At 44.4% G+C, this 27,605-nt stretch overlaps 1 protein-coding gene across 3 annotated transcripts in view; it reads left to right on the top strand.

The window, feature by feature from the left end:
• The window catches only part of LOC123759844 (mitochondrial outer membrane protein SLC25A46), a 137,060-nt gene extending 111,901 nt beyond the window's left edge, over positions 1 to 25,159 (top strand). For 2 of the 3 annotated variants that reach the window (XM_069317593.1, XM_069317585.1), the window contains 2 exons: positions 3,217 to 3,336; positions 24,125 to 25,159. In XM_069317593.1, coding sequence (XP_069173694.1) covers positions 3,217 to 3,336; positions 24,125 to 24,382 — 378 coding nt within the window. In that variant the 3' untranslated portion in view covers positions 24,383 to 25,159. Of the gene's footprint in view, positions 1 to 3,216; positions 3,337 to 22,112; positions 22,164 to 24,124 lie in introns of all 3 variants that reach the window. The other variant, XM_069317597.1, reaches the window with a different exon arrangement.
• Positions 25,160 to 27,605: the final 2,446 nt, after the last annotated feature.

Here is a 27,605-nt window from a genome sequence, read left to right as displayed (position 1 = left end):
AGGCAAAACATTTAAATGAGAGCAGGAATGAAGAAGAAATAAATTCTTTTTTCTACAAAGTGATAGGGGTAGGCAAACCAGTAAAGTGGTACATAAAGGCAAACCAACAAAATCAATAGAGAGAGGGGGAGTGAAGAATAAGGAGAGGGGGAACAAGTTCCTGAAGATTGCATACACCAACATAGATGGAGTGAGATCGAAGATACTGGAGTTAAGTGATGTAATACAGCTGCAGACACCAGACATTGTTGCACTCACGGAGACAAAACTTGAAGATGTAATTTTAAATGAGGTCATATTCCCAAGGGGCTACTCAATTTGGAGACGGGACAGAAAAATTAGGAAAGGCGGTGGCGTTGCTGTGCTGGTAAAAGAACACCTAAAGGTGAAGGAAATAATGACTGCCAATCCACAAGAAGTTGACATAATAGCACTAGAGATCTGCTATGAGGATGATAAACTAATGATGATAAATGCATATAGTCCACCGCCAAGCAGCACATGGTCAAAGGAGGAGCTAGATAGTAAACGTGAAGGTCTTATAACAATAATGAGAGAGATTATAGCGAGAGCGGATAACGATAGATCACGACTGTTGATAGTCGGTGACTTCAACTTGAAATCCATAGACTGGGAAGCATATGAAGCTAAAACAGAAGATTTTTGGACCTGTAAATTTGTAGACCTCATCCTGGAAACATTCTTGTATCAACATGTTAAACAAGCTACGAGGATGAGGGAAGGGGACGTTCCCTCCATGCTAGATTTGATATTTACCAGGAAGGAGGAAGAGATATTTGACATTCAGTACCTTCCTCCCTTGGGTAAAAGTGACCATGTCTTTTTGGGAATAAAGTATGCAATGCGTTATAAGCTGGAAGAAAATAAGGAGGTTGAAGCAGTTGAAAAACCAGACTTCAGGAGAGGACATTATGGTGACCTTAGAAATTTTTTTAGTGAGTATAATTGGACAGACTTGATGCTAGGCAAGGAAGTGAATGAGATGTATGGCAAGTTTTGTGAAATATATGATAAAGGCACAAAAAAATTTATACCAAAACAGAGATGCAGAACTAGGAAACAGGATTGGTTCAATAGAAATTGTGAGAGGGCTAGAGACCGAAAGACACAAAAATGGAATCAATACAGGAAGAGGCCGAACCCCCAAACATACCAGCGATACAAAGATGCGAGAAACAACTACACGGCAGTGAGGAGAGAGGCAGAAAGAAATTTTGAAAAAGGGATTGCGGACAAATGTAAAACAGAACCAGGTCTATTCTATAAATTCATAAACAACAAATTGCAGGTAAAGGATAATATTCAGAGGTTGAAAATGGGAAATAGATTCACGGAAGATGAAAAGGAAATGTGTGAAACACTAAACGAAAAGTTCCAAAGTGTGTTTGTACAAAATGAAATCTTTAGGGAACCAGATACAATAAGAATTTCAGAGAACAACATAGAACACATAGAGGTGTCTAGAGACGAAGTGGAAAAAATGCTCAAGGAGCTCGGTAAGAACAAAGCAGCTGGCCCAGATGGCGTTTCACCATGGGTTCTGAGAGAATGTGCATCTGAGCTCAGCATTCCACTTCACCTGATCTTTCAGGCATCCCTGTGTACAGGAATCGTAGCAGACGGGTGGAAACAGGCTAACATAGTTCCAATCTACAAAAGTGGCAGCAGGGAAGACCCCCTCAATTATAGACCTGTATCATTAACAAGTGTAATAGTGAAAGTATTGGAAAAACTAATCAAAACTAAATGGGTAGAACACCTAGAGAGAAATGATATAATATCAGACAGACAGTATGGTTTTCGATCTGGAAGATCCTGTGTATCGAATTTACTCAGTTTCTATGATCGAGCCACAGAGATATTACAGGAAAGAGATGGTTGGGTTGACTGCATCTATCTGGACCTAAAAAAGGCTTTCGACAGAGTTCCACATAAGAGGTTGTTCTGGAAACTGGAAAATATTGGAGGGGTGACAGGTAAGCTTCTATCATGGATGAAAAATTTTCTGACTGATAGAAAAATGAGGGCAGTAATCAGAGGCAATGTATCAGAATGGAGAAATGTCACAAGTGGAGTACCACAGGGTTCAGTTCTTGCACCAGTGATGTTTATTGTGTACATAAATGATCTACCAGTTGGTATACAGAATTATATGAACATGTTTGCTGATGATGCTAAGATAATAGGAAGGATAAGAAATTTAGATGACTGTCATGCCCTTCAAAAAGACCTGGACAAAATAAGTATATGGAGCACCACTTGGCAAATGGAATTTAATGTTAATAAATGTCATGTTATGGAATGTGGAATAGGAGAACATAGACCCCACACAACCTATATATTATGTGAGAAATCTTTAAAGAATTCTGATAAAGAAAGAGATCTAGGAGTGGTTCTAGATAGAAAACTATCACCTGAGGACCACATAAAGAATATTGTGCAAGGAGCCTATGCTATGCTTTCTAACTTCAGAATTGCATTTAAATACATGGATGGCGATATACTAAAGAAATTGTTCATGACTTTTGTTAGGCCAAAGCTAGAATATGCAGCTGTTGTGTGGTGCCCATATCTTAAGAAGCACATCAACAAACTGGAAAAGGTGCAAAGACATGCTACTAAGTGGCTCCCAGAACTGAAGGGCAAGAGCTACGAGGAGAGGTTAGAAGCATTAAATATGCCAAAACTAGAAGACAGAAGAAAAAGAGGTGATATGATCACTACATACAAAATAGTAACAGGAATTGACAAAATCGACAGGGAAGACTTCCTGAGACCTGGAACTTCAAGAACAAGAGGTCATAGATTTAAACTAGCTAAACACAGATGCCGAAGAAATATAAGAAAATTCACCTTCGCAAATAGAGTGGTAGACGGTTGGAACAAGTTAAGTGAGAAGGTGGTGGAGGCCAAGACCGTCAGTAGTTTCAAAGCGTTATATGACAAAGAGTGCTGGGAAGACGGGACACCACGAGCGTAGCTCTCATCCTGTAACTACACTTAGGTAATTACACTTAGGTAATTACACACACACACACACACACACACACACACACACACACACACACACACAGTATGTATAATTCATATATGGATGATTTGTGCTGTGTAAAGGTTAAGCATGCAACAAAAAATGAATTGAACTGTTGGCTTTTTATTCTTTTTATGAGTTTTAACATGTATTTTGTTTCACAGGGATTTGGAGCTCTGTGCATACAGTATGCACTTTATGGAGCAGTGTTGAAGTTTGCTCAGGTTATTATTCAAGAGGTAACACTTGCACTTGTACCTCCTAAGCCTAAAACCAAGACACAGGTAAGTGGGCTACTTATTGCATTATTACATCACTTTCAGCAAGATGCATGTGTGTTCATGATGCTGTGCAGGCATTTGCTTCTCAGGTTTCAGGAGTGTTGTTTTTTCATAAATAACGGATGCTTATTTATATTTATTAATCTTTTGTAATAAACTTTACTGGGAGGTCTGCCTTAGAACTCCCTTATGCTGCAGCCTGGCAATAACCTGGCCTTGAGGATCAAATCAAACCTTGGAAGAACCACGCGTGTCGTGTCTCCACAAACAAGCGAGGAAAACATGGAGATCAACACCCTCCCTCTACACATAATGAGCATAACTTGTCAACCTCTCATGGTGTTCAAGAGAGAACGTGATAAACATATACCCAGGGTGATTCATACGTCAAGCTGCGGGCAACTGTATCTTACAGCCTGATCAAACAAATATCTAATGAATATTTCACCGACCTAACAAATTCACAAAGATCTGAAAGTTATAGCATAAAATATTATGATAGATATCGTGAGGAGACATTCACATATGGGACTAATAGAGCAAGAACCCGGCAATGTGATGTTATAGTGGCCAGAATGCGCCTGGGATATAGACGTATCTGGCAGCTTTCTCAAAACCCAAATGTCGAGTACACAATGTGTCAACTTTGTGAAAGTGAAAACATGCACTCTCTTGAACATTATATTGTAGAATGTCCCATACTGACTGACTTTCGCCCTCCTGGGCTAAGGTATGCTGAACTCTATAATTACTATATGAGTACTGAAACACTTGATGATATATTGGACTTGTATCCAAGATTGACCATGTAATATATCAATTATACAGTGTATGTATATGATGTAACTATATAACCTGAGCTTGTAAAAGCACCTTAATCACCTTCAGTGCTTAATTGCACACTAGTTTCTTTATCAGCTATCTCACCCTGTCAGAGTAAATGAGACAAATGTATGTGAATGCATGTGTGTGTATATATGTATGTATGTGTGTGTGTATGTATATGTATGGGTATAAAGTTTATATATGGAAGCTGATCAGAATTACATTTCACCTTTGTGAATGTACATTAATGACACTATGTAAAAGACACATCGAACACTTTATGTAAGGCAGACGTAAATCTGTGTATCTATGTATTTACGTATGTAGGTTAGCTTAGCATTTTAAAAGCACCGACTCACCTTCTGTGGTTGATTGTTCAATAAACCCTTGAAATATATGTTTAACACATCTCTAAACCTGTCCATGGAGGACAGAAGAAAATGTATATATATGCTGATTAGCATTGTAAATGTGTGGCCACGTCTGTGGTGGAAAATAATAATATAAAAAAAAAAAAAAAAAAAAAACAGCCTGGTTAACAAAATCACCAACCAGGAGGCCTGGTCAGAGACCGAGCTGCAGAAAGTCTCAGAACCACCAACAGGTTGGCAGATCAGATATCACCACAAAATTCTCGCTCTAAAATACTGCCTGCCAACAGTTGGCTGCAATGGCGTTTCGGTGAATTAGCCAGATAGCTACCCCAATCACAAGTCTTGTGTTGACCTGGGGCATGCCAGTCTGCAGGCATCTCCTGCCTCATTTTGACTTTTAAGATAAGTGGTATTAGTTATCCTTGCAACAATTGTTCCATTCTCAACCATTTCTTGGTAGTATTCCATCTTGTATTTGCCCAGTATTTTAAGTTTCATTGTGGCTGTCGTTGGCTTGCAATTTCCTTGCCATACTAGGGTTACCTTCCTGCAGAGCTTGGGCTACCTCCTCTATGAGCTGGCTCCTCTTGTTATATCACTTCTGGGTGGTGTATGGGTTTTGGCCGATCTGCCAGAGCTTTCGATGTGGAGAGAGTAGTGAGCTATGTTTATTCCATCTACGTGTCAGGTTTATCTTCTTGGTGGCAGACTTGTATTTCTCATACCTGACCAGAGTGATCCTCTCTGGGGTGTGGGTGTACTCCTCCATGAACAACTTCATCTTTAGGCTTACTCCCCATTATGTTCTTGCATGGTTATGACGTTTGGGGCTCTAGTCAAGGATGTATTTAGGTCACTTGAGTGGTGTCTGTCCCAAGCAACTTATACTTTTCTTTGCCATGTGTCTGTAATCTACAAAGTCAAGGGTTGCTGCTTTACACTGGCTGTCTTGCCCATGCTCATACAGGCTGTCTTGCTCTGGTTGTTTAACCTCACTGTCTCTGGGCTGTCTTGCCCTGACTGTCTCTGGGTTGTCTTGCCCTGGCTGTCACTGGGCTGTCTTGACCTGACTGTCTCTGGGCTGTCTTGCCCTGACTGTCTCTGGGCTGTCTTGCCCTGGCTGTCTCTGGGCTGTCTTGCCCTGGCTGTCTCTGGGCTGTCTTGACCTGACTGTCTCTGGGCTGTCTTGCCCTGGCTGTCTCTGGGCTGTCTTGACCTGACTGTCTCTGGGCTGTCTTGACCTGACTGTCTCTGGGCTGTCTTGACCTGACTGTCTCTGGGCTGTCTTGCCCTGACTGTCTCTGGGCTGTCTTGCCCTGACTGTCTCTGGGCTGTCTTGCCCTGGCTGTCTCTGGGCTGTCTTGCCCTGGCTGTCTCTGGGCTGTCTTGACCTGACTGTCTCTGGGCTGTCTTGCCCTGACTGTCTCTGGGCTGTCTTGCCCTGGCTGTCTCTGGGCTGTCTTGCCCTGGCTGTCTGTGGGCTGTCTTGCCCTGGCTGTCTCTGGGCTGTCTTGCCCTGGCTGTCTCTGGGCTGTCTTGACCTGACTGTCTCTGGGCTCTCTTGCCATTGGTGTCCCTGGGGTGTCTCCAGCTCATGTTTCCCAACTGTAATGGCTCAAGTGTGTGTAATTTACCTGTGTCTGGGCTTTGTTACTTGGCTCTCTCCAGGCTGGACTGCCTGCTGGTCTCCAGACTATTGCACTGGTGTCCCCAGGCATTGTGCCAGCTATCTCCAGCCCATGTTGTCTGGCTGTGTCTTGCCCGTGTTGGCAGGTAGGAATGTCACTGTGGTAATGATTGTTTGCATTGGTTTTGTCAGGGTTTGCCAATTTTTCCAATCATTTGCTGCTTTGGAGCATTTTCAAAGCTTTGAAGGGCTTTGGATTTCTTTTGATCTTTATGCCAGGTTCTGTGTCTATCAAGACTATCCTTATCTTATTCAGGTGGCAAGATTCTGGTGCTCGTGGGTCTTTAGAGGCCTGGTTGTTGTCAGGCGGTAGCATTGGGTAGCATACCTTGATGTATCTTCTTCATTTAATATTCCTCTTATATACATGGCAGTCCAGTGAGGGGTCATACTGGACTGTAACAGTGTTTGAGCTGGGGTATTGAGTGAAGAGAGAAAGAGATATACAACAGGGAAAGCGAACGATAACGAGAGACGATCATAGAGGTCAGAGGGATATTACAATGGTATACAGTGGGTTATTACAATGGGCTCAACAGAAAGAGGCATTTCATTTAATTTAATGCTGGATTTTTATCTTTATTGTATATAATCCAAGATGTCAATGTGAATTGCTTAAATATGGAAGTGTTTTCAAAGTTATGTTCTTAGGCATAAGTGAAATATACAAAAAAGGAGTGGTATGCAGCAGTGGGAATGCTATAGGTATTGTAAAAACTATTTTACATAGATGTTATTACTGTATACATTGAATTCATGGTAAAATAAGATAATTACTACAGACACCCTTCCAGCGCTGCCAAATTTATTGTATAGTCAGGTGTATTTTTTTTCATCTTCAACCTTTGTGATGTGCTGCATTTATTGTGAAATTCTTCCTGTACACCAAAAATTAAGTGTTCCCAATTTTTTTTCTTTGTAAAATGGCAAATTCCCTTCCCTGATCATGTATACATAAACAAAAATATAAAATTCCACTTATTTTGGTTGTGGGGACGTGGAGAAAGTGGTGAATGACGTCATCACGAGCTGGTCGCCTGCGTGTGAAGCTCCCAGACGCAGTCACACGGGCCATTCAAGCCTCGCGAGTTGCCACCAATATATTTACAACTACTTTTCTATGTATTTTCAATGCTTTATGATTAGTTTTCTGTGGGGAGCCCCTACGGCTCCCTGGAGCTATTGGGCTAATATGTGATACATTAGATCAGGGCATTAGTCTATGGAGTTCAGCCTACCAGGGTCCATGAGCCAGAATCTGGCCCCCCTCAGAGAGGTGCACGGAACAATGTCCCTGGAAAACTTCCTTGTTTTTAGCAGTTTTCCTTATCTGCCATCGACCAGGGTTAGGCACCCATGAAGGTAGGCATAACAAAACAAACCCCACATGGTAAGAAAATTACAACTAAAAAGTGAAAAGAGAGGCAGAACTCCCTTCAATCCCAAGGAAACAAACAAACGTCACACTCCACCGCTACGTCGCTCGTCTGCGCAGCCCTTCCGTCCGAGAGGGGGAGGGGGAGCCCCGGACTTCTTGTGCCAGCTATCTAGCACTCCAGTTCATTCGCTAATGTGGTCCAGGGCAGACGCTCTGGCCTCGAATTCCAAGGCAGTGTTTTGCCTTCGTGGCGACCTCTGTGGTGTTGGTGTGTATGGTGGCCAGAGGGTTTTGAGGAGTACCAGGGCTGTATGCACTTAGGGGCATCCTTCCCTAGGCGCCCTATGAGTTCTGCCCATGCGAGTTAGGGTTCTCTTCTCTGGTCGTTCGGGAACCATTTCCATAGAACCTACCTACAGAAGGAATAGAAAAACTGACTTCGGAAGCGTATCAAGTCTGTCTGAAACATGTTCCTTTGAGGAAAGCCAGAAAGAGGTCTAACGTAGAAAGAGAACGCAGTCGACACTATAAACGCAGGAAAAAAATAACGGAACTGCTTATGCAGACACGAATTTCCCGTCAAAGAAGGAATAATTTAAATAGGGAGATTGAAGAAATCGAGCGGAAATTGAAACACTCATATGAAACTGAAGAAAGGCAGTTAGAACAGAAAGCAATTCAGGAAATAAAGAAAAATCTAAAATATTTCTTCTCATATGCGAAATCAAAAGCAAAAACCACTGCCAGTATTGGACCTATTCGTACAAGTGAAGGTTCATACACGGAGGATGACAAAGAAATTAGTGAAATCCTAAAAAAGCAGTATGAGGACATGTTTAGCACTCCAATAAACAACATGAAAGTGGAAGATCCAGACAATTTCTTTATGCGGGATATTCAAACCCCTGTAAATATAACTGATATCAACACGAGCGCACTAAATTTTGAAAGAGAAATTGAAAACATGCCCATGCACTCGGCCCCAGGTCCAGACTCATGGAATTCAATATTTATAAAGAAATGCAAAGTGCCGGTAGCACAGGCACTCAGTATAGTGTGGAGGAAGAGCTTGGACACGGGGAAGATACAAGATGGACTTAAAGTAGCAGACATAGCCCCTCTACACAAGGGAGGGAGCAAAGCATTGGCAAAGAATTATAGACCAGTTGCACTAACATCACACATCATAAAAGTATTTGAGAGAGTGATTAGGAGTCAGGTCACCAATTTCATGGAGACCAATGACCTTCACAACCCAGGCCAACATGGATTTCTAGCGGGAAGATCGTGCCTCTCACAGCTACTTGAGCACTATGACAAAGTCACTGAAGCATTAGAATAAAAACAGAATGCTGATGTGATATACACGGACTTCGCAAAGGCTTTCGATAAATGTGACCATGGCGTGATAGCACACAAAATGAAGTCAATGGGAATAACCAGTAAAGTAGGACGCTGAATACTCAGTTTTCTGTCAAACAGGACTCGGCGAGTAACGGTCAACCATATAAAATCTAGTCCAAGTGCAGTTAAAAGCTCTGTACCTCAGCGTACAGTCCTTGCACCGCTGCTTTTTCTTATTCTCATATCAGATATAGACAAAAATACAAGTCACAGCTTCGTATCATCCTTTGCAGATGACACAAAAATCAGTATGAAAATTACCTCGGCTAAAGACATTGAAAAACTTCAAGCTGATATTAATAAAGTTTTCGACTGGGCATCAGAAAATAACATGATGTTTAACAGTGATAAATTCCAGGTACTCAGGTACGGTAAAAATGAGGACCTTAAACATAATACAGAGTACAAAACACAATCAAATGTACCCATAGTAGGAAAACAGCATGTAAAGGATTTGGGAATAATAATGTCTGACGACCTAACGTTTAAGGAGCATAACCAAGCAAATATTGCGACAGCCAGAAAAATGATAGGATGGATTACGAGAACTTTCAAATCCAGGGATCCCATCACAATGGTTGTACTCTTCAAGTCACTTGTGTTGTCCTGTCTTGAGTACTGCTCAGTACTCACCTCCCCCCTTCAGAGCAGGAGAGATTGCTGAAATAGAGGGAATACAGAGAACATATACGGCACGCATAGACGCAATAAAGCACCTAAATTATTGGGATCGTCTGAAAGCCCTCCAAATGTACTCACTAGAAAGAAGACGAGAGAGATATCAAATAATATACACCTGGAAGATACTGGAGGGCCAAGTACCAAATCTACACAGTAAAATAACAACGTACTGGAGTGAACGATATGGAAGAAAATGCAGAATAGAACCAGTGAAGAGCAGAGGTGCCATAGGCACAATCAGAGAACAGTGTATAAACATCAGAGGTCCGCAGTTGTTCAACGTCCTCCCAGCAAGCATAAGAAATATTGCCGGAACAACTGTGGACATCTTCAAGAGGAAACTAGATTTATTCCTCCAAGGAGTGCCGGACCAACCGGGCTGTGGTGGGTATGTGGGCCTGCGGGCCGCTCCAAGCAACAGCCTAGTGGACCAAACTCTCACAAGTCAAGCCTGGCCTCGGGCCGGGCTTGGGGAGTAGAACTACTCCCAGAACCCCATCAACCAGGTATCAACCAGGTATCAACCAGGTATCATAGGGGTTTTTGCTGCTTGGCATTTACCCCATCCTTGGGGCTAGCTGAGGTTTCTTGGCCCATGTTTGGACTTTAATAGGGAGTGGTATCGTGCTGGTTGGGGCATCAAGGTGTTGTTCAGCCTGCCTATCTACGCGGCGGCTGATTCCTGTGTCCTCTGGGGACGTTGTACTTTTGCGGGGGTTTTCTTTTGTTTTTGTTTTTTATCCTGATGGGGATCTGCCTGGTGTAGCTATAATTCCACTAAAAATATTTTGATGGCCCTCTGTTAGGCCCCCATGATTGTACACGCCGTAGGGGTTTCAGCTCCCCCTTGTTAGCTTTGGGTCTTAGCCGGTTAGCAACACCTTGCCTAAGCTTCCGGTAGCAGTATGCCTATGGGCCCGGGAAAACCCTTTCGGGGCTCGATGAACCTATGGATGCGCCTTTCGAGTTCCAACCCGTCTCATGCGGGTTCAAAGGTTGTTGTATGCTATTGTCTCAGGGTGACAGTCACCTCTTTTGCCTCCGTCATGCTGCCTATTGGGTTGACGACACCTGTGATCCGGAGTTTTGTGAGTCGTGTTCTCTGCTTGTTATCCAGGACTATTCTGATGACATTACTGTTAGGGTACTGCCAGCATCCACATTGCATGCTACGTTCAGGTTGCTGCAACGCACTAGGTTGGTTACCACCCGAATGCCCCACTTTGGTTAAAGGGACCCTGACCTTGGGGCATTAGTCGCTCCGACTCTGGTTTAGTCCGCGCTCCCTGGTCCTTCACCTGTTCTTCAACCCCCCCCCCCCTTCCCCATCCCCTGCTTCCAGCCTAGCTCGAAAATGTCTGAGGGTTTCGTAGTGGGGGCAGGGTTTAGTTGGTACTGAGACTCGGGCAGCTCCGGGGGCTGCCCCATTCAGGTTGGGGATAGACGCATTCAAGCTGGTTCCTCCTATTGAGGCTTCAGGGTCCCACCTGCAGACCCCTTTATTTTCTGCCTTTTCCCCAGGACTCTACCTTTTCTTCAAGGGTAGAGGACATGGAGGACTGCTTTGCCTCGGGTCCCAACTTGGGGGATCCCGGGATTGGGGAAGAGTCGACCTGGCCCGAGGCCAGGCTTGACTTGTAAGGGTTTGGTCCATCAGGCTGTTGCTTGGAGCGGCCTGCAGGCCCACATACCCACCACGGCCTGGTTAGTCCGGCACTCCTTGAAGAAAACTCTACAGTCTTCTTAACATGGACATCTTCAAGAGATGTCCAACCCTTTCGGCATCCTTGGTTGCTGAGGATTTGTGCGCCTGTGGGCATTTGGCTTCAGTCTTGCACTTCTTTTCCCTTCTCAAGCTGTCTTTAGCCTGGCTTGAGGCGCATGACGAGGCATTGAGTGCCGGGCATTTGTCTGGTGTGCTTTCCTCGGTGTCTTGGGCGTCGGCCACGCTGTTTGCATCTATCTTGAAGGAGGCGGGGTATCTGTCCTTTGCTTCTTGCCTCACATGCCATCAGGCTGTGCTCGCTCTCTCTTTGGAATTCACTTGGGCAATGGCTCTTAGGTTTTCATTGCTGTTTGCAGAGTCTGCTGTCATGCAGTTTCTGCAGGTGGCTTCATCTAGTTGTTGTTCTATGTCGAACTTGTTGGTTCTCCAGCGCGGCTGTGCTCGGTCTTCTCGGAAGGGTCATGCCAGGGCTTGAGGCTCTGCTGGTCGAGGTGGGCCATTGGTGCCAGCTTTTGAGCCGATTTTGCCTTTGGAGCAGGCGTCATCTGGTTGGCGCAATGATTGCTTTGTTCGTCAGCCGGGGCGTAAGCCCTAAGGGGTTCTCTTAAGGGGCGTCAGCCCTTTCGCGGTTGGCCCCGTTGACAAAGCTATGTGGGAAGAGGCTCGCTTTGTTTGCTCGTGCTTGGACCCAAGATTCGTGGGCATTTTTGGTCGTGTCATCCGGCATGTGGTGACGTTGGGCGGCTCCTTCCCCTCCAGGGGGTTCAGGGCTGGCAGGGCAGGCTTCTTTCCTTGCGCTTTGTTAGGTCATCTCGGAGTGGGTGCGCTTGGGCGTGGTCAAAACGACCCCATCCCTCAGGTGGGTTTCCCGCCTGTTTCCAGTGCCAAAACAGGACTGTGCAGATCTGAGGTTCATTCTGGACTAGTCCTGTTTGAACCCCTGGATTCCTTGCCCCTCCTTTCGGATGACCACTCTGTCTCAGATCCTGCTTCTTTTGGAGCTGGGTGCCTGGATGGTGTCCCTGGATTTCAAGGACGCATATTGGCATGTTCCAAATCATCTGGGGTTCTGGGACTAGTTTAGGTTTCGTGGTGGGATGTCAGGATTACCACTTTCGTTGCCTTCCTTTTGGCTTGAATTTTACACCTCACGTATTCACGTGTTTTACCCGGGTCGTGATGACCCGTCTGTGTCTGCTAGGGATTCGGATCTTGGCCTACCTTGATGACTGGTTTGGGCTCCCAGTCAGTCCGCTTGTCTGCTCGCTGGGGGTGTGGTTTTTTTTTTCCAGCTCACCGGGTTTGGGTTTCTGGTGAACTGGAGAAAGTCCCATCTGGTTCCGTCCCAGGTTTGGACCTGGCTGGGTCTTATTTGGGACTCGGACCACTTCCATGTCTCTTCTTCTTGAGGCATTGCTGAGGTTGCGGTCCCACCTTCGGCCGTTTCTGGGGAAGTCCTAGGTCACTCAGCAGTTGCTCGAGCAATTGCGTGGGAGTTCGAACTTCGCCATGCTGCTCTGCTCGCTGGGTCAAATTTGGCTTTGGCGTCTGTTCTGGTACTTTCAGGGATGCCCCTTCTGCTTCTCTCGCGATCACTGGGTTCGTCTTCTGGGGAAAACAGGAACCGGCCGCTGCCTAGGTTGGCAGGCTGCACAACACCTTGATGCCTCAACCAGCACGATACCACTCCCTACCCATGGCCAAACAAGGGCCACGAAACCCCGGCTAGCCCTAAGGGCGGGGTAATTGCTGAGCAGAAAAAACCTATAGAAATGGTTTTTCCAAATGCACCATGGAAGAGAACCCTAACATGCAAGGGCAGTACTCACAGGGCACTTAGGAAAGGATGCCCCTAAGTGCATGCAGGTCTGGCACTGATGAGGACACCTGGCCACCACACATTCAACAACACTGCAGAGGGTGCCACGAAAGCAAAACACCGCCATGGAAATCAAGGCCAGAGAAAACGTCCGCCCTGGACCATATTGGCACACAAACTTGAGTGTTAGGTAGCCGGGGAAGGGGGGCTGTGTGGACAAGTGGCGCGCAGTGGAGTGTGGCATTTGTTTCTTTGCTTGTTTTCTTGAGATTGGAGGGAGTTCTGCCTCTCTTTTTGGTTTTTAGTTGTAATTTTCTTACCATGTGAGGTTTGTTTTGTTATGCCTACCTTTCTGGATGTCAAACCCCGGTCGATTGCAGATAAGGATAACCCCCAATCACAAGGGTGTTTTCCAGGGCCATTGTTACCTGAACACCTCTGAGGGAGCCATGTTATGGCTCGTGGTCCCTGGTAGGCTGAACTCCATGGACTAATGCCCCGGACTAATATATCACACATTAGTCCGATAGCTCCAGGGAGCCTCCGGGACTCGCCCAGAAAATGGCGTTTCATTACATTCAATGCTGTTTTTCTGGGGGGAGCCCTTTCGGCTCCCCGGAGCTATCCAGGCTGAATGGATATGTATAACTTTCTAGCATCAGTCAACGCATGGAGTTCTTGCCTACCGGGGACCATGAACCAGAACCTGGCCCCCTCTAGAGAGGCACAAGGAGCAATGGCTTATAGAGACCCCCTTATGATTGGGAGCACTCTATGTCTGCCATCGACCGGGACAGGCACCCAGAAAGGTAGGCGCCCCAAAACAAAGCCCTATTCTGGTAAACTTGTTCGGTCTTTGGTCGCAAAAGTGGACAGAACTCTCCAAACCCAGCTCCCAGCCGGTCCGCATGTACCTGCTTGATGGGGTTCTGGGAGTTCTACTCCCCAAGCCCGGCCCGAGGTCAGGCTCGACTTGTGAGAGTTTGGTCCACCAGGCTGTTGCTTGGAGCGGCCCGCAGGCCCACATACCCACCACAGCCCGGCTGATCCGGAACTTCTCTTAGAAAACAGTCCAGTTTTCTCTTGAAGATGTCCACGGTTGTTTCAGCAATATTTCTTATAGTTGCTGGGAGGACGTTGAACAACCGCGGACCTCTGATGTTTATACAGTGTTCTCTGATTGTGCCTATGGCACCTCTGCTCTTCACTGGTTCAATCTTGCATTTTCTTCCATATCGTTCACTCCATATCCAGTACGTTGTTATTTTACTGTGTAGATTTGGGACCTGGCCCTCTAGTATTTTCCATGTGTATATTATTTGGTATCTCTCTCGTCTCCTTTCTAGAGAGTACATTTGGAGAGCTTTGAGACGATCCCAATAATTTAGGTGTTTTATCTCATCTATGCATGCCGTATATGTTCTCTGTATTGCCTCTATTTCAGCAATCTCTCCTGCTCTGAAGGAGGAAGTGAGTACTGAGCAGTACTCGAGACGGGATAACACAAGTGACTTGAAGAGTAAAACCATTGTGATGGGAACCCTGGATTTGAAAGTTCTCGTAATCCATCCGATCATTTTTTCTGTCTGACGCAATATTTGCTTGGTTATGCTCCCTAAACGTTAGATCGTCGGACATCATTATTCCCAAATCCTTGACATGCTGTTTTTCTACTATGGGAAGATTCGATTGTGTTTTGTACCCTGTATTATGTTTCAGATCCTCATTTTTGCCGTACCTGAAATTTATCACTTTAAACATCATGTTATTTTCTGCTGCCCAATCGAAAACTTTGTTGACATCTGCTTGTAGTTTTTCAATGTCTTCAGCAGAGGTAATTTTCATGCTGATTTTTGTGTCATCTGCAAAGGACGACACGAAGCTGTGACGTGTATTTTTGTCTATATCAGATATAAGAATAAGGAACAGTAGCGGTGTAAGGACTATACCTTGAGGTACAGAGCTTTTAACATCGCTTGGACTCGATTTTATCTGATTGAGTGTTACTCTTTGTGTTCTGTTCGACAGGAAATCGAGTATCCAATGTCCTACTTTTCCAGTTATTCCCATTGACCTCATTTTGTGAGCTATCACCCCATGGTCACATTTGTCGAACGCCTTTGCAAAGTCTGTGTATACAACATCTGCATTTTGCTTTCCTTCTAGGGCTTCTGTGATTTTGTCATAGTGGTTGAGTAACTGTGACAGACAGGATCTTCCCCCTCTAAATCCATGTTGTCCTGGGTTGTGCAATTCATTGTTTTCCATAAAACTAGAAATTTGATTCCTAATCACTCTTTCAAACACTTTTATTATGTGTGATGTTAGTGCAACTGGCCTATAATTTTTTGCCAAGGCTTTACTCCCCCCCTTGTGCAACGGAGCTATATCTGCAGATTTAAGTGCTGCTGGTCTCTCCCCTGTATCCAGGCTCTTTCTCCATATTACGCTGAGTGCTCTCGCTACTGGTACTTTACATTTCTTTATGAATATTGAATTCCATGAGTCAGGCCCAGGAGCTGAGTGCATAGGCATATTGTCAATTTCTCTTTCAAAGTCTTCCGAGTTTGTGGTAATATCCGTTATATTATCTGCAGCTTGAATGTCATTCATAAAGAAGCTGTCTGGGTCATCAACTTTCATGTTGTTTATTGATGTTCTAAACATAGTCTCATACTGGCTTCTTAGAATTTCACTAATCTCTTTGTTGTCCTCTGTGTACGTACCTTCATTTGTACTTAACGGTCCAATACTGGTCGAGGTTTTGGATTTTGATTTTGCGTATGTGAACAAATATTTCGGATTTTTCCTTATCTCTTGTATAGCTTTCTGTTCCAATTTCATTTCCTCAGACTCATATGATCGCTTCAACGTTTGTTCTATTTCTTCGATCTCTCTGCTTAGGCTTATTTTCCTTGCTTGTGATAGTTGTGTCTGCCGAAGCATTTCCGTTATTTTTTTCCCTCTCCTGTACAGTCGTCTGCGTTCTCTTTCTAGAGTGGTCCTCTTTCTGCCCCTCCACACAGGCACGTGCTTCAAGCAGACCTTGTAAGCTTCAGCTGTCAGTTGAGCTATTCCCTATGTGGGAGTATTGTCGCTTAAGACCGTCTCCCATTGAATGGTTGTAAGGTCTACATTTATTTTTTCCCAGTCGATCCTCTTATTGTTGATAATTGAAAAATGTCTACTCGCCAGTGATTTGGTTCTTTCCCAGCTCGCCGGGTTCGGGTTCTTGGTGAACTGGAGGAAGTCCCATCTAGTTCCCTCTCAGGTTTGGTCTTGGCTGGGTCTGGTTTGGGACGCTCGCACTGCTTCCTTGTCTCTACCTCCGGCGGCTCTGTTGCGCCTGCGGTCTCGCCTTCCCCTGTTTCTGAGGGGTTCCCGGGTCACGAGGCGGTTGCTCGTGAGTTTGTGCGGGAGCCTGAACTTTGCCATGTTGGTCTACCCGCCGTGTTGGGTGTGGCTTCGTTGGCTGTTTTGGTTCCTTCGGGTACACCCCTTCTGCCTCTCTCGCTATTGTTGGCTTCAGCCTCCGGGGGCTTTGCGTCGGTTGCTGCGTCGCCGGCTTCCTCTTCAGGTTTTTCGGGGTTCGGTGCCTTGGCGCCTTCCCGAGCCCTCGCTCGATGTGTACACAGATGCGTCGTCTCTTGGTTGGGGTTTTGTCCCAGTGGGGTCAGTGCTCACCAGGACAGCCAGGGGCGGTGGGGTCCATCCTTCCGTCGGGCTTGTAGCACGGTCCGGGAGTTTGCGGCAGTGTGGTTGTCGCTCCGGAGGGTTCGAGTCGCTTGCGGATCAGCGATCCGGCTCCATTCGGACTGCTCCCAGGTGGTTCATTGCCTGAGCCGAGGGGGGTTTGATGCGGTCCTTGGTTCTTTGGGGCCGGTCTCTTCGGGTGACTCGTCTGCCTAGTGCTCGGGGTTTGGCCCTCCTGGCGGTTCATGTGCGGGGGGTGTCCAACGTCCTGGCGGACGGCCTGTCCCGGTTCCTTCCTCTTTCCACGGAATGGACAGTCGACGCCGACTTCTTCAATCGGCTGTGCTGGACGTTTGGGACTCCGGACATGGATCTCTTCGCTTCGGCGTGGTCGAGGCGTCTTCCGGTATACGTGGCGCCCTTCCCCGACTGTGAGGTCGTTGGGGGTCGACGCCTTCAGGCAGGACTGGGCGAGGTAGGGTTACCTGTACCTCTTTTCCCCAGTTCCACTGTTGCTCCAGGTCCTGGCTCGCTTGGAGACTTACCACGGTCGAGTTGTCCTTCTGGCTCCTTAGTAGCCGGCCCAGCCTTGGTTTCAGGCGCTGCTTGCTCGGTGTCCAAACCCGAGGGTCTTCCCGCGGTACCGCCTCTTTTAGCAGATCGGTCCAGCCCTGTACAAGGCTGGTTCGGTCTTCTCCTCGAGTCTTCACGGCTGGTGTTTTTGACTCGGGTTTATCATTCCTTGTATGGTGCACAGGTGGCTTCGTTGTTGGTCTCCCACCTGCATGCATAGTCTCAGTGGCAGTATGAAGTTTCCTGGCGGTCCTTCCGGTTTTTCCTATTACTGCGTCGGTATTCTTCGGTCTCTGATAAGGTTGTTCTGTCCTTTCTCTCTTGGTTGTTTCAAGACCATCATCTTATGCCGAATACTGTCGCCTCATATCATACGGCGTTGGCGGAGCCGCTTCAGTTTGCTTTCGGTGTTAATGTTATTTCTGCCCCGTTTCGCAAGCTGTCGTGCGTTGTTTCACCTCCGGCCTGCTCATGCGCCACCTGAGCCGTCCTGGTCCTTGGACCGCGTGCTCTCATTTCTCTCTTTTCCTCTGTTTGTTGTGGCCCCTTCCATTCGGGATTGTTTTTTTAAGGCTTTTTTCCTTTTGGCATTGGCCTCTGGGGGTCAGGTTGGGGAGCTTCATGCTCTCCTCCAGCGCAGTGGTTTCTGCTCTTTCAGTCCTGGTGGTTGTTTGGTTCGCTTGCAGCCGTCTCCCTCTTTTCTGGCGAAGAATGAGTTGGCTGCGTTCCAGAGGGGGCCATGGGTTGTTCATGCTTAGTTGGTCAGGGTAGAGGTGCATCATGTGTTGTGTCCGGTTACGCCGTTATTCGCGCGCTACAGCTTTGGTTGCCGAGGATGCTCTCTGGGTTCATCTGGTTTCCCTTCTTCCCTGTTCCCGGGCTCGGGTCTCTCAGGTCGTTCGCAAGGTTATTAAGTGCAGCCAGCCTGCGGTTTTTCCCCAGGCCCACAACATTCGTAAGTTTGCTGCTTTTTGTGCCGTCTTTGGCAACATGTCTTGGGTGGACATTCGGGCCCGGGGTTTTTGGAGGTCGAACAGGGTCCTGGCCGCTCGCTACCTGGTGAATGTTCCTGGTTCTGGTCAGGCCTGCGTTGCATTGGGTCGGCGGTTGCAGCCAGTTGTCTCAACTTCGCATTGAGGAGTGAGGACGGACCGCCTCCCGGGTAAGTCCCTGTTTTTTCCTTATCTCTGGGTAGTTAGCTCCGGGGAGCCGACGGGGCTTCCCCCAGAAAACAGCATTGAATGTAATGAAATGCCATTTTCTAGGTGAATCCTGGAGGCTCCCCGGTATCCCTCCCTCCCTCTGGTCGGCAGTGTTTTCGCGTTTTTGACATCCAGCCTAAGAACTAACAGTTGGGTCGTCGGCAGTGGGGTCTGGGGCTCCCCCCCTTCCCCCTCCCGGGTAGGGGGGGTTGTGCAGACAGCGGCGAGGCGATATAATGACATCATGCTTCTTTGCTAATTTTCGTTTGGGGAGTTCTGTCCACTTGTTCGGTCTTCGGTCGCAATAGTTTACCAGAATAGGAGTTTGTTTTGGGGTGCCTACCTTTCTGGGTGCCGATCCCGGTCGATGGCAGACATAGAATGCTCCCAATCATAAAGGGGGGTGTTACGGCCCTACTGAGACGCAACCGGGTTCTTTTCTGATGGTAATAGTTTTTTGGGTATCCGGCCCCAAGTTAGTAGAGGCTTTCAAGGGGTGAGCTCCGTAACGCAAGTATTATTCCTACACAGTATATACATATTTGTCTTCCTCCGAAGACACTGGACACTTGGCGATGCTCACTCTGGGTAGCCTTTCCTGGTTTCCTCTTCCGTGGCCCAGAACCCACAATGAATCTACCCTGGCCACAGGCCAGCCAAATCACAATCCCACTGGGTGCCTCGTCGTGATGGCCTACAACCACAGTCCAGCCTGTAGCTGGCAGGTACTAGTCAGCCTCGCTGTTGGGCCACTCCACGACTAGTACTAGGGTTGTGAGCCCTAGGCAGGAGCCTCGTGTGACTCACTGGTCACTCTCCTCGGTCGGCACCGCAGTGGGTGGTCTCTTCCACCAGCCAGTCCCGGATACGGCGAATCCCATTACTGCCACTCCTCAGGCAGGCAATCACACACTCAGCAGAGTTCGTCCGGGGGTGGCTCACAGCTTCTGCAAAGCAGACTGGTGAAGAGACCTTGGCTGCCTTGGGTAGACTGATTCAACATACCTCACAACCGTCCTAGGTTGACTCTGAAAGTAGACACGTCATCAGTACTGGGGACACTACATGGGATCACTAGGAAACATCACTTACTAGCTTAGACCCAAACGTCCACCTCTTTGCTCCATAGATGGCGTTCACTGTCTAAGCGCCACCTCACTAGAGGTCAGCAGTGGCTACGTCACGAGCCGACTAGGACAGGCATCCAACACTTATTGCCACATCTCCCGTCATCACTAGATGGCGTTGTCCATGTTGTGGGATTTTCGGGAGCGGACTCATAGATGGCGTGGTCTTCACGGCTTCGTGCTTGGACGAGGAATTTTGATTCGTAACGGGGTCTCTATATAGACCATTGCTCCTTGTGCCTTTCTAGAGGGGGCCAGGTTCTGGCTCGTGGTCCCTGGTAGGCAAGAACTCCATGCATTGACTGATGCCAGAAAGTTAATACATATCCACTCAGCCTGGATAGCTCCAGGGAGCCTCCAGGATTCACCCAGAAAATGGCGTTTCATTACATTCAATTCTGGGCTTTTTCTTACGCACATGGGAATGTCAGCAGTTATCAGTTGTGCAGCCCAGGTGTTAAATACTGTACAAGATGTCAACAGTACAGTATCTCATGTTTTGTAGTTTGTGCATTATATAAATTTTATGAACACAAGTAATGGAATTTTGGTACTGAACTACAGCATAATTTTCCCTTGAAGATCTATAGCCAAATACAACATTTCAATGGTAGCTTTAACCTCTGTTCAATTGTAGCTTTAACACACAAGGCATGGGAACACATCCCCACATAAAACTGGGAATCGGTCGAACATTAATATTGAAATCAAATAATTTGAGAGATTAGAAAGGGGCATTACTGTATAGATGAACTGTCCTTTTCACCATACACTAACTGATATTTACTAAATATTTCTTGATACTTACTATATCTTGTTCCAGAATATGTTTCCATTGTAAAGATTGCTACATTAGATTTTAACATAGATTCCTTTATTCCAACCCCCTATTTCATGACAAACTTATATTAACACTATTTTCATTCTAACAATGAAACTAACTACTAATAAGTCGGGTAATTACAGTGGTACAGTACCTCAGCTTACGAATTTAATCCATTCCCAGAGACGGTTCGTAACCCGAAATATAATCCCAAAAGAAATAATGTAAATTGAATTAATCCGTTCCACATTCCCAAAAATATTAACTTCAAAGTAAATTTTATACCTAATTCACCCAAATCTTTAGTACTAAAGAATGTACAAGTTATTGCTTGCCTTTATTGATGACTCTTGTTGGCATATAGAAGACGGTGAGGAGGAGAGGTGTTAATGTTTGGAAGGGAAGTCCCTCTTCCATTATTACATCAGTCAGTGATGACTTCTCTGGGGTACACACACTCCTATGTTTTGCCTGCATACCACTAGGACCTGCTTGTGGCTCACTGCTTGATTTTCTCACTAAAAATCTATCCATAGAGGATTGTTTTTCCCTTTGTTGTAACACTCGTCTGTAGTGAGGCATCACAGTGTCATGAAAAAGTTAATGCAACGGCCCAGTACAGCTTGCTCTGGGTGAGTCGTTTCAACAAAAGTTTGCATTTCTTCCCAGTAAGTTTGCATTTCTTCCCAGTCTACACCAGTTCCTAATTGTTGAGGAAGGAACATTATGTACTGCCTCCTCCCCTAAAGACATTTCCTCAGCTGCCTCTTGTTGCTGCTCATTGTGAAGGGCTAGGAGTTCTTCTGTGGTCAGTTCTTTGCTGTGTACCTCCACCAACTCCTCCACATCACCACCATCCAACTCCAAGCCTAATTTCCTGCCCAGAGAAACAATTTCCTCAACAATAGGTACTTCAGGTTCAGGCTCAAACCCCTCAAAGTCTGTTTTTCTCCATTTTCCTCATCCTCACATGTTTTCTTGGGTTGAACCTTATCACTGGTTTTCTTGGGACCCATGGCAAAGATATATATAATAATAACTTTTATGTTCAAATACCCAGAAATCTGAAAAACACTGAAATTCTTTACAAAGAATTCAAGCGCAATTGTCACTAGGCGGGACGCACTAGTAAACTGAGGCACGGTCGCCGTGCCACCACGCTCTAGGTCGACCATACACGTAACAACAAACTCTGTTATCTGAGGCAAAGTTCGTAACCCGATTTGGATTTTGTGAAGAAATTGGGCTCTTAACCCAAAAAGTTCATAAAGAGGGGCATTTGTAAGCCGAGGTTTCACTGTGCTACCAAGGAAACAGGCAAGTAGCTACTACTAGTTACTTGCCTATTTGCTTTTCTTTTTGTTTGTATTATAATATTGTATAGTTTAAATTGATGAATAATACTTAACATGTTACTAAAATGGTTTGCTACTAGTGTTTTGTAATGTGATAACATCTCACATTCAGGAACAGCATATCCCACTGCATCCCGAAGCAGGAGAGTATAATGCAGCATAGGTAAATAATCATTTGGCATGATATACTCTTCTTATGATGGGCAGCCATCAGTTCACTTTTATTATGGGTTGTTAAAACAGTTTGGTGCGCTTCTCACTACTATTTTGTCTTGCATTCTGGGATATGGGATAATATTTTTGCAGCCTAATCTGTGTATTTTGTTTACACTGCATCGATGTCTCACAGCGCATGATCTCCTTTTTAAGATTGTTTATATTTGAAATATAAACAGCTTGTATGCACCATCGGGACTACACCTTTATTTCATAGTGTGGGGACTACACCTTTATTTCATAGTGATGGGCCTTGATTGTTATGTGACTGTTGAATGTAAGCAGGAAGAGCCTCATGTGTGTAGAATATTACTTACCTTGCTCTGCTTTGTTTTTTGTACTGTGTATTTTTACTGTCTTCATGATTATGTATCTTTCTTTTTTCTGTCTTCTTTTTCTCTTCCTTGTTTTTTATCTGACTTTTTCTTTGCCTCTTTTTTATTTTCTTTCTGTTCCATGTTCTCCCTCTCTCTCTCTTCCCCACTCTCTCCATTCCCTCATTCTCTTCCCTCTATTCTGTAACCCCATCCCATTCTCTCTTTTCCCCACACACTCTGTTCCCTCATTCTCTTCCCTCTATTCTGTAACCCCATCCCATTCTCTTCCCCCCCCCCCCCACCCCAGTTCTTCCCATTCTCTCCCTATTTTCTGTCATAGATATTTTGTCGTTGAAATTAATGTCCCTACTTGGCTCTAGGTGTGTTCTCAGTGTCTTGCAGCTATATGTTCTAAGCTAATAGTAATTTTTTTAATTTCTTATGGGTTAGATGTGTTCAATACATTTTTATGTACCTTGTTTGAGTACACTGTAATCAGCTAAGTAATTTCAGGCAGCCACACCAGGCTTATTTATGAATGTATACTGTGTAGTGAATGACTCCCTTTCAACAAAATAAAATAAAAGGGATTTCTGTATTATGAGACAAATTTTTCATGTGTACCATAATGTATTTCAGCCTCTTTCTAATTGCTCTTTTCATTTACTATTGTTGGTTTCTCTTATTCCCCTTTATATGTTCTATTAGCATCTTCAGAGCAAATGCATGTTTACAGTTACCTTGTATAAACTCTTGCATCTTTATCTGTGCTGTACTCTGCTAATTTCTACTTATTAATTCTTCCATACCACTGATGTTGTGTAGTACTGTACAGTTAATATATCTTTATTTTTTATGCATCATTACCACTTTTTGCATTGGCACATTTAGTCATATAGCACCTTTCTCTTTCTATAAGAATAAATACTTTTTTTCTGGAGAGGAGTTCCCCTAGTGGCTCCCAGTAGTTATCTTGCCAAGATTGCTTCATACTAAAAGGTCACATCGATTGCAGAAGTTCTAGTTGGCCTACCTGGGAACGGAGCCAGAACCTGGACCCCTCACAGAAGTGCAGGGAGGGAGTGACAATTTACCACCTTACTGGAAAAGCCACCAGAAAATCAGCGAAGTTTTGCAGACTGCTGGCATGTTCACAGAAAGTGAACCTGCAAATGATTCACACAACAAGGGAGTCACTCATGTCACTCATTTGTTTACATAATTCATTAATTGGGTTTTGAGAATTTAGTTTCTTTTGAACCCGACAGTGGTTTGTTTTGACCTGCTAACTTTCTGGATGCCTTCCCTGGTGAGGTTGGGAAATGTTGCTGCTCCCTGTGCTTCTGGGAAGGGTGCCAGCTTCTGGCTGTAGTCCACATCTGATGCAACTTGGTTGATGGCAACCACATCAGTGTATTACAGTACTTCAGGAAGCGTCAAGGGGCTCCCCCCAGAAAAGGACATTTCGTTACAATCGATGTTTGTTTTTTGACAAAGCTATTGTTGACAATATTGTTTGATTTTTACAATGTCTTGATGTGTTTGCAAAGTTTTCATATTTCTTTTTCTGTAATGACTTAATAATTGACAGGACTTGGTTGCTCCACTGACACCCAGTGCCCCTTACACCCCTATATCTGCTGTACATCCTGGAGTTGCTTCTTTATATTCATCCCCACTCAACTCATCCCAACATAGTTCACCAAGATCAGGGCTGTTTGCTGCTCGTGCTCCAGTAGCAGGACCAAGAGGGCCGGCGGTATATGTACCACCACGAGACAGGCTCCAAGAGGTTGATTTAAGAGCGGAAATTGAGAAGCACAAAATGAATCTAATGCAAGATGATTGATTTTAATCTGTTAAAATTTTAAGTTTTTACTGTTATGTAAAGCTGTTTTATATTAAGATAGTCATATTCTTCATATTTCTTAATGTTTATTGAATATGATAATCCTTTCAGGAATAAGGGCCACCCTAGCAGGTGGCAGTAGAACATGTGTAATGATGAGACTAACCCTCGCTAACATAATAAATACAAAAGTCAAGATATTGACAGTTGTGTACTGTTTAGTTTCTGTGAGACTACCTGCTACTTGGATTTTATATTGCATGCATTACACAGTTTGCTGATGTTCTTTTCATTTTTAGTTGAATAATACTTATATTGTTTTAAAAGGTATCAGAAAATGACTTAAGAATCATGTCCTGTTTCAGCAACAGCAAGAATTACTGTTCCAAGTTGATAGAAAATAGTTTTTTATTTACTATAATTTATAGCAAATAGTTAAATTTTTTAAATTTTGTTAGCAATCAGTTAGACTTTTCAAATTTTTGGATGGTATGTTGTTCTTATTCTTTAATGTAAAATTTGTTTTGACTTTTTTGTTTTCTGCAAGTGTATTGGCAGCTTTAAATTTCCTTGTGGAAATGACCCCAAACATCTCGAGATATTCTCTTGCCAATAACATTAGGTATTATCTGCACTGTACATCATAATTACCTAAGAAATTATTTAATTTTTGTTTCTGTAAAATAATTTTATAAATTTCCCAAAAAAACTTTTATGAAAAGTTTTATTTAAAATTATATTTTTTCTTGATAAGCAAATACAAAATTAATTAGAGAAGTGTGTTTTATTCTTGGTTCTTGTAGCTTTGTGAACAGTAAACCTATAATAACCTATAATATTATTATAGGTTTTGCCTATAATAACAAAGCACAAATTCATACATAATTAATTTTTCATACCAAAATTTGATAGATTGGTGGTTCTCAAGTTGGCATCCTCCACAATCCCTTGGCTCGTGTCTTGGCATCCTCTATAATCCCTCATCTCGTGTCTTGACATCCTCTATAAACTCTCATCTCGTGTCTCGGCATTCTTCTCAATCCCTCATCTTGTCTTGGTATCCTTCACAATCCTCCTTGGCTTTTGGCATCGACCACAATCACTCATCTCGTGTCTCGGCACCCTCCGCAATCCCTCGTTTTGTCTCGGCACCCTCCACAATCCCTCGTTTGTCTCGGTATCCTCCACAAATCACTCATTTTATGTCTAGGCATCCTCCACTGTAATGACTTTGATTCTCCCAGAGACCTGCAGTTGCACCTTGCACTTGCAATTAGACCCACACTTGAGTTACTCAATGAACTAACAAGATATCGATATGCCAGTGGTTGAGAGAATGACACGAAGTGATGATGTCTTCCACTATGATGTCTGTACTCTTGCGTCCGGGGTTGTCGTCCTGCCCCAATGACTAGGATGTAAGACACTAAGAGGGGTCACAATTTTTATTATTGCTAGGCTGTGAAATGGCACTAACCTTCAGATGGTTGACAAGAATTCCTTAGTAGCTTAATAAATAGAATGGAGAGTAGGAAAGGAACTGATTGAAACCTGCGCGTAACCTAATACAAGTTTAATAAGGAAACTTCACTATTACACATGGTGCCTTTACTTTAATGAGTCTGTCAACAAAAGCTAAGCAAGTAGCATCACCTAGCAGGAATGGATCCCACAGAGCCAGAATGCTTATTACCCATTTGCATGGCAACAGAATAAGCAAATGCTCGTGATGACTCTTTGGCAATGGCAAAAACAAGGAATATTGACTGGTATACAACCCTGAGGGGTACCTCGGCTTATGAATTTAATCCGTTCCCAGAGATGGCTCGTAACCCGAAAATTCGTAAACCATAGCAAATTTCCCCGTAAGAAATAATGGAAAATTAATTAATCTGTTCCAGACTCCCCAAAAAATTAACTTCAAAGTAAGTTTTACACCTAATTCACCCAAATCTAAAGTACAAAAGTATATACAAGTTATTACTTACATTTACCGATGACTCCTGTTGGCGTAAGGAAAATGGTGAGGAGGAGAGGTGTTGCTGTTTGGAAGGGAAGTCCCCTTCCATTATAACAAAAGGCAGTGATGACTTCTCTGGGGTACACTCTGGCACATTTTGCCTGCATATCACTAGGACATGCTTGTGGCTCACTGTTTGATTTTCTCACTAGAAATTGTTCCACTGAAGATTTTTTCCCTTTGTAACACTTGTCTGTAGTGAGACATCACATTGTCATTAATAAGACTAATGCAATGGCCTACTAAAGCTTTATCTGGATGATTCTTTTCAGCAAAACTTTGCAGTTCTTCCCATACTGCAAACATTTTCTTAATGAGGAAGGGACATTCTTTACTGCCTCCTCCTCTTCCCCTGAAGATTTGTTGTACTGCCTAGCTAGTTCAACAACCCTTTTACCATTTTCATGTTTATGAATGATCTCTTCTCTTTCTTGTATAGTCATTCTCACATGTGTTTTCTTGGCTTGAACCTTACCACCGGCTTTCTTGGGACCCATGGCGAGTTGTATAATAACAAATTTTATGTTCAAATAGCCAAAAATCTGAAAAAATAAATCTCTGCAAAGAATTTAGGTGCGATAGTCACTAGGCGGGAGGCACTGGTAAACTGAGGCGCGATTGCCGTGCCACCATGTGTTGGGTTGGCCCATGCGCATATCAACAAACTCGTTTCCCGAGGCAAAGTTCGTAACCCGATTAGAATTTTTCGAAGACATTGGACTCGTAACCCGAAAAGTTTGTAAAGAGAGGCATTCGTAAGCCGAGGTGTCACTATATACAATAACACACATGTCAGATAAAAATATGAACAACAGTAATATTTCTGAAAGTCAATTACAATCAAAGTACTCAACATTGATATATATTAATAAATCACTGAAAGAAGAATGCACAATAACACATGACACAATGTAATCACTTGCATAACATGACCACTGGCCATGTCCCATGTCAAAATACTACCCGAGGCAATGAAATTGAAACTCAATCCATGAATCTCTCGGATTCAATTCAAAGGTGAAATAATTACTTAACACAGAAATAAAATGATACAATATGGTGGTCACAAACTATTCTAAATTTGGAATGCACCAATTACATGGTAAGCTAACTTGGAACCACCATACTGGGCTAAAAACCTGTCAGTGGCAAACATTTCCTTGGTTAGGAGACTTCAGTCACAAAGAAATCTTACTAAACCAA

Source organism: Procambarus clarkii, chromosome 8 (assembly GCF_040958095.1).
Source record: "Procambarus clarkii isolate CNS0578487 chromosome 8, FALCON_Pclarkii_2.0, whole genome shotgun sequence".
NCBI lineage: Eukaryota > Metazoa > Arthropoda > Malacostraca > Decapoda > Cambaridae > Procambarus > Procambarus clarkii.
Note: the sequence above shows the minus strand (reverse complement) of the source record. Positions and strands in the feature narration are given on the sequence as shown.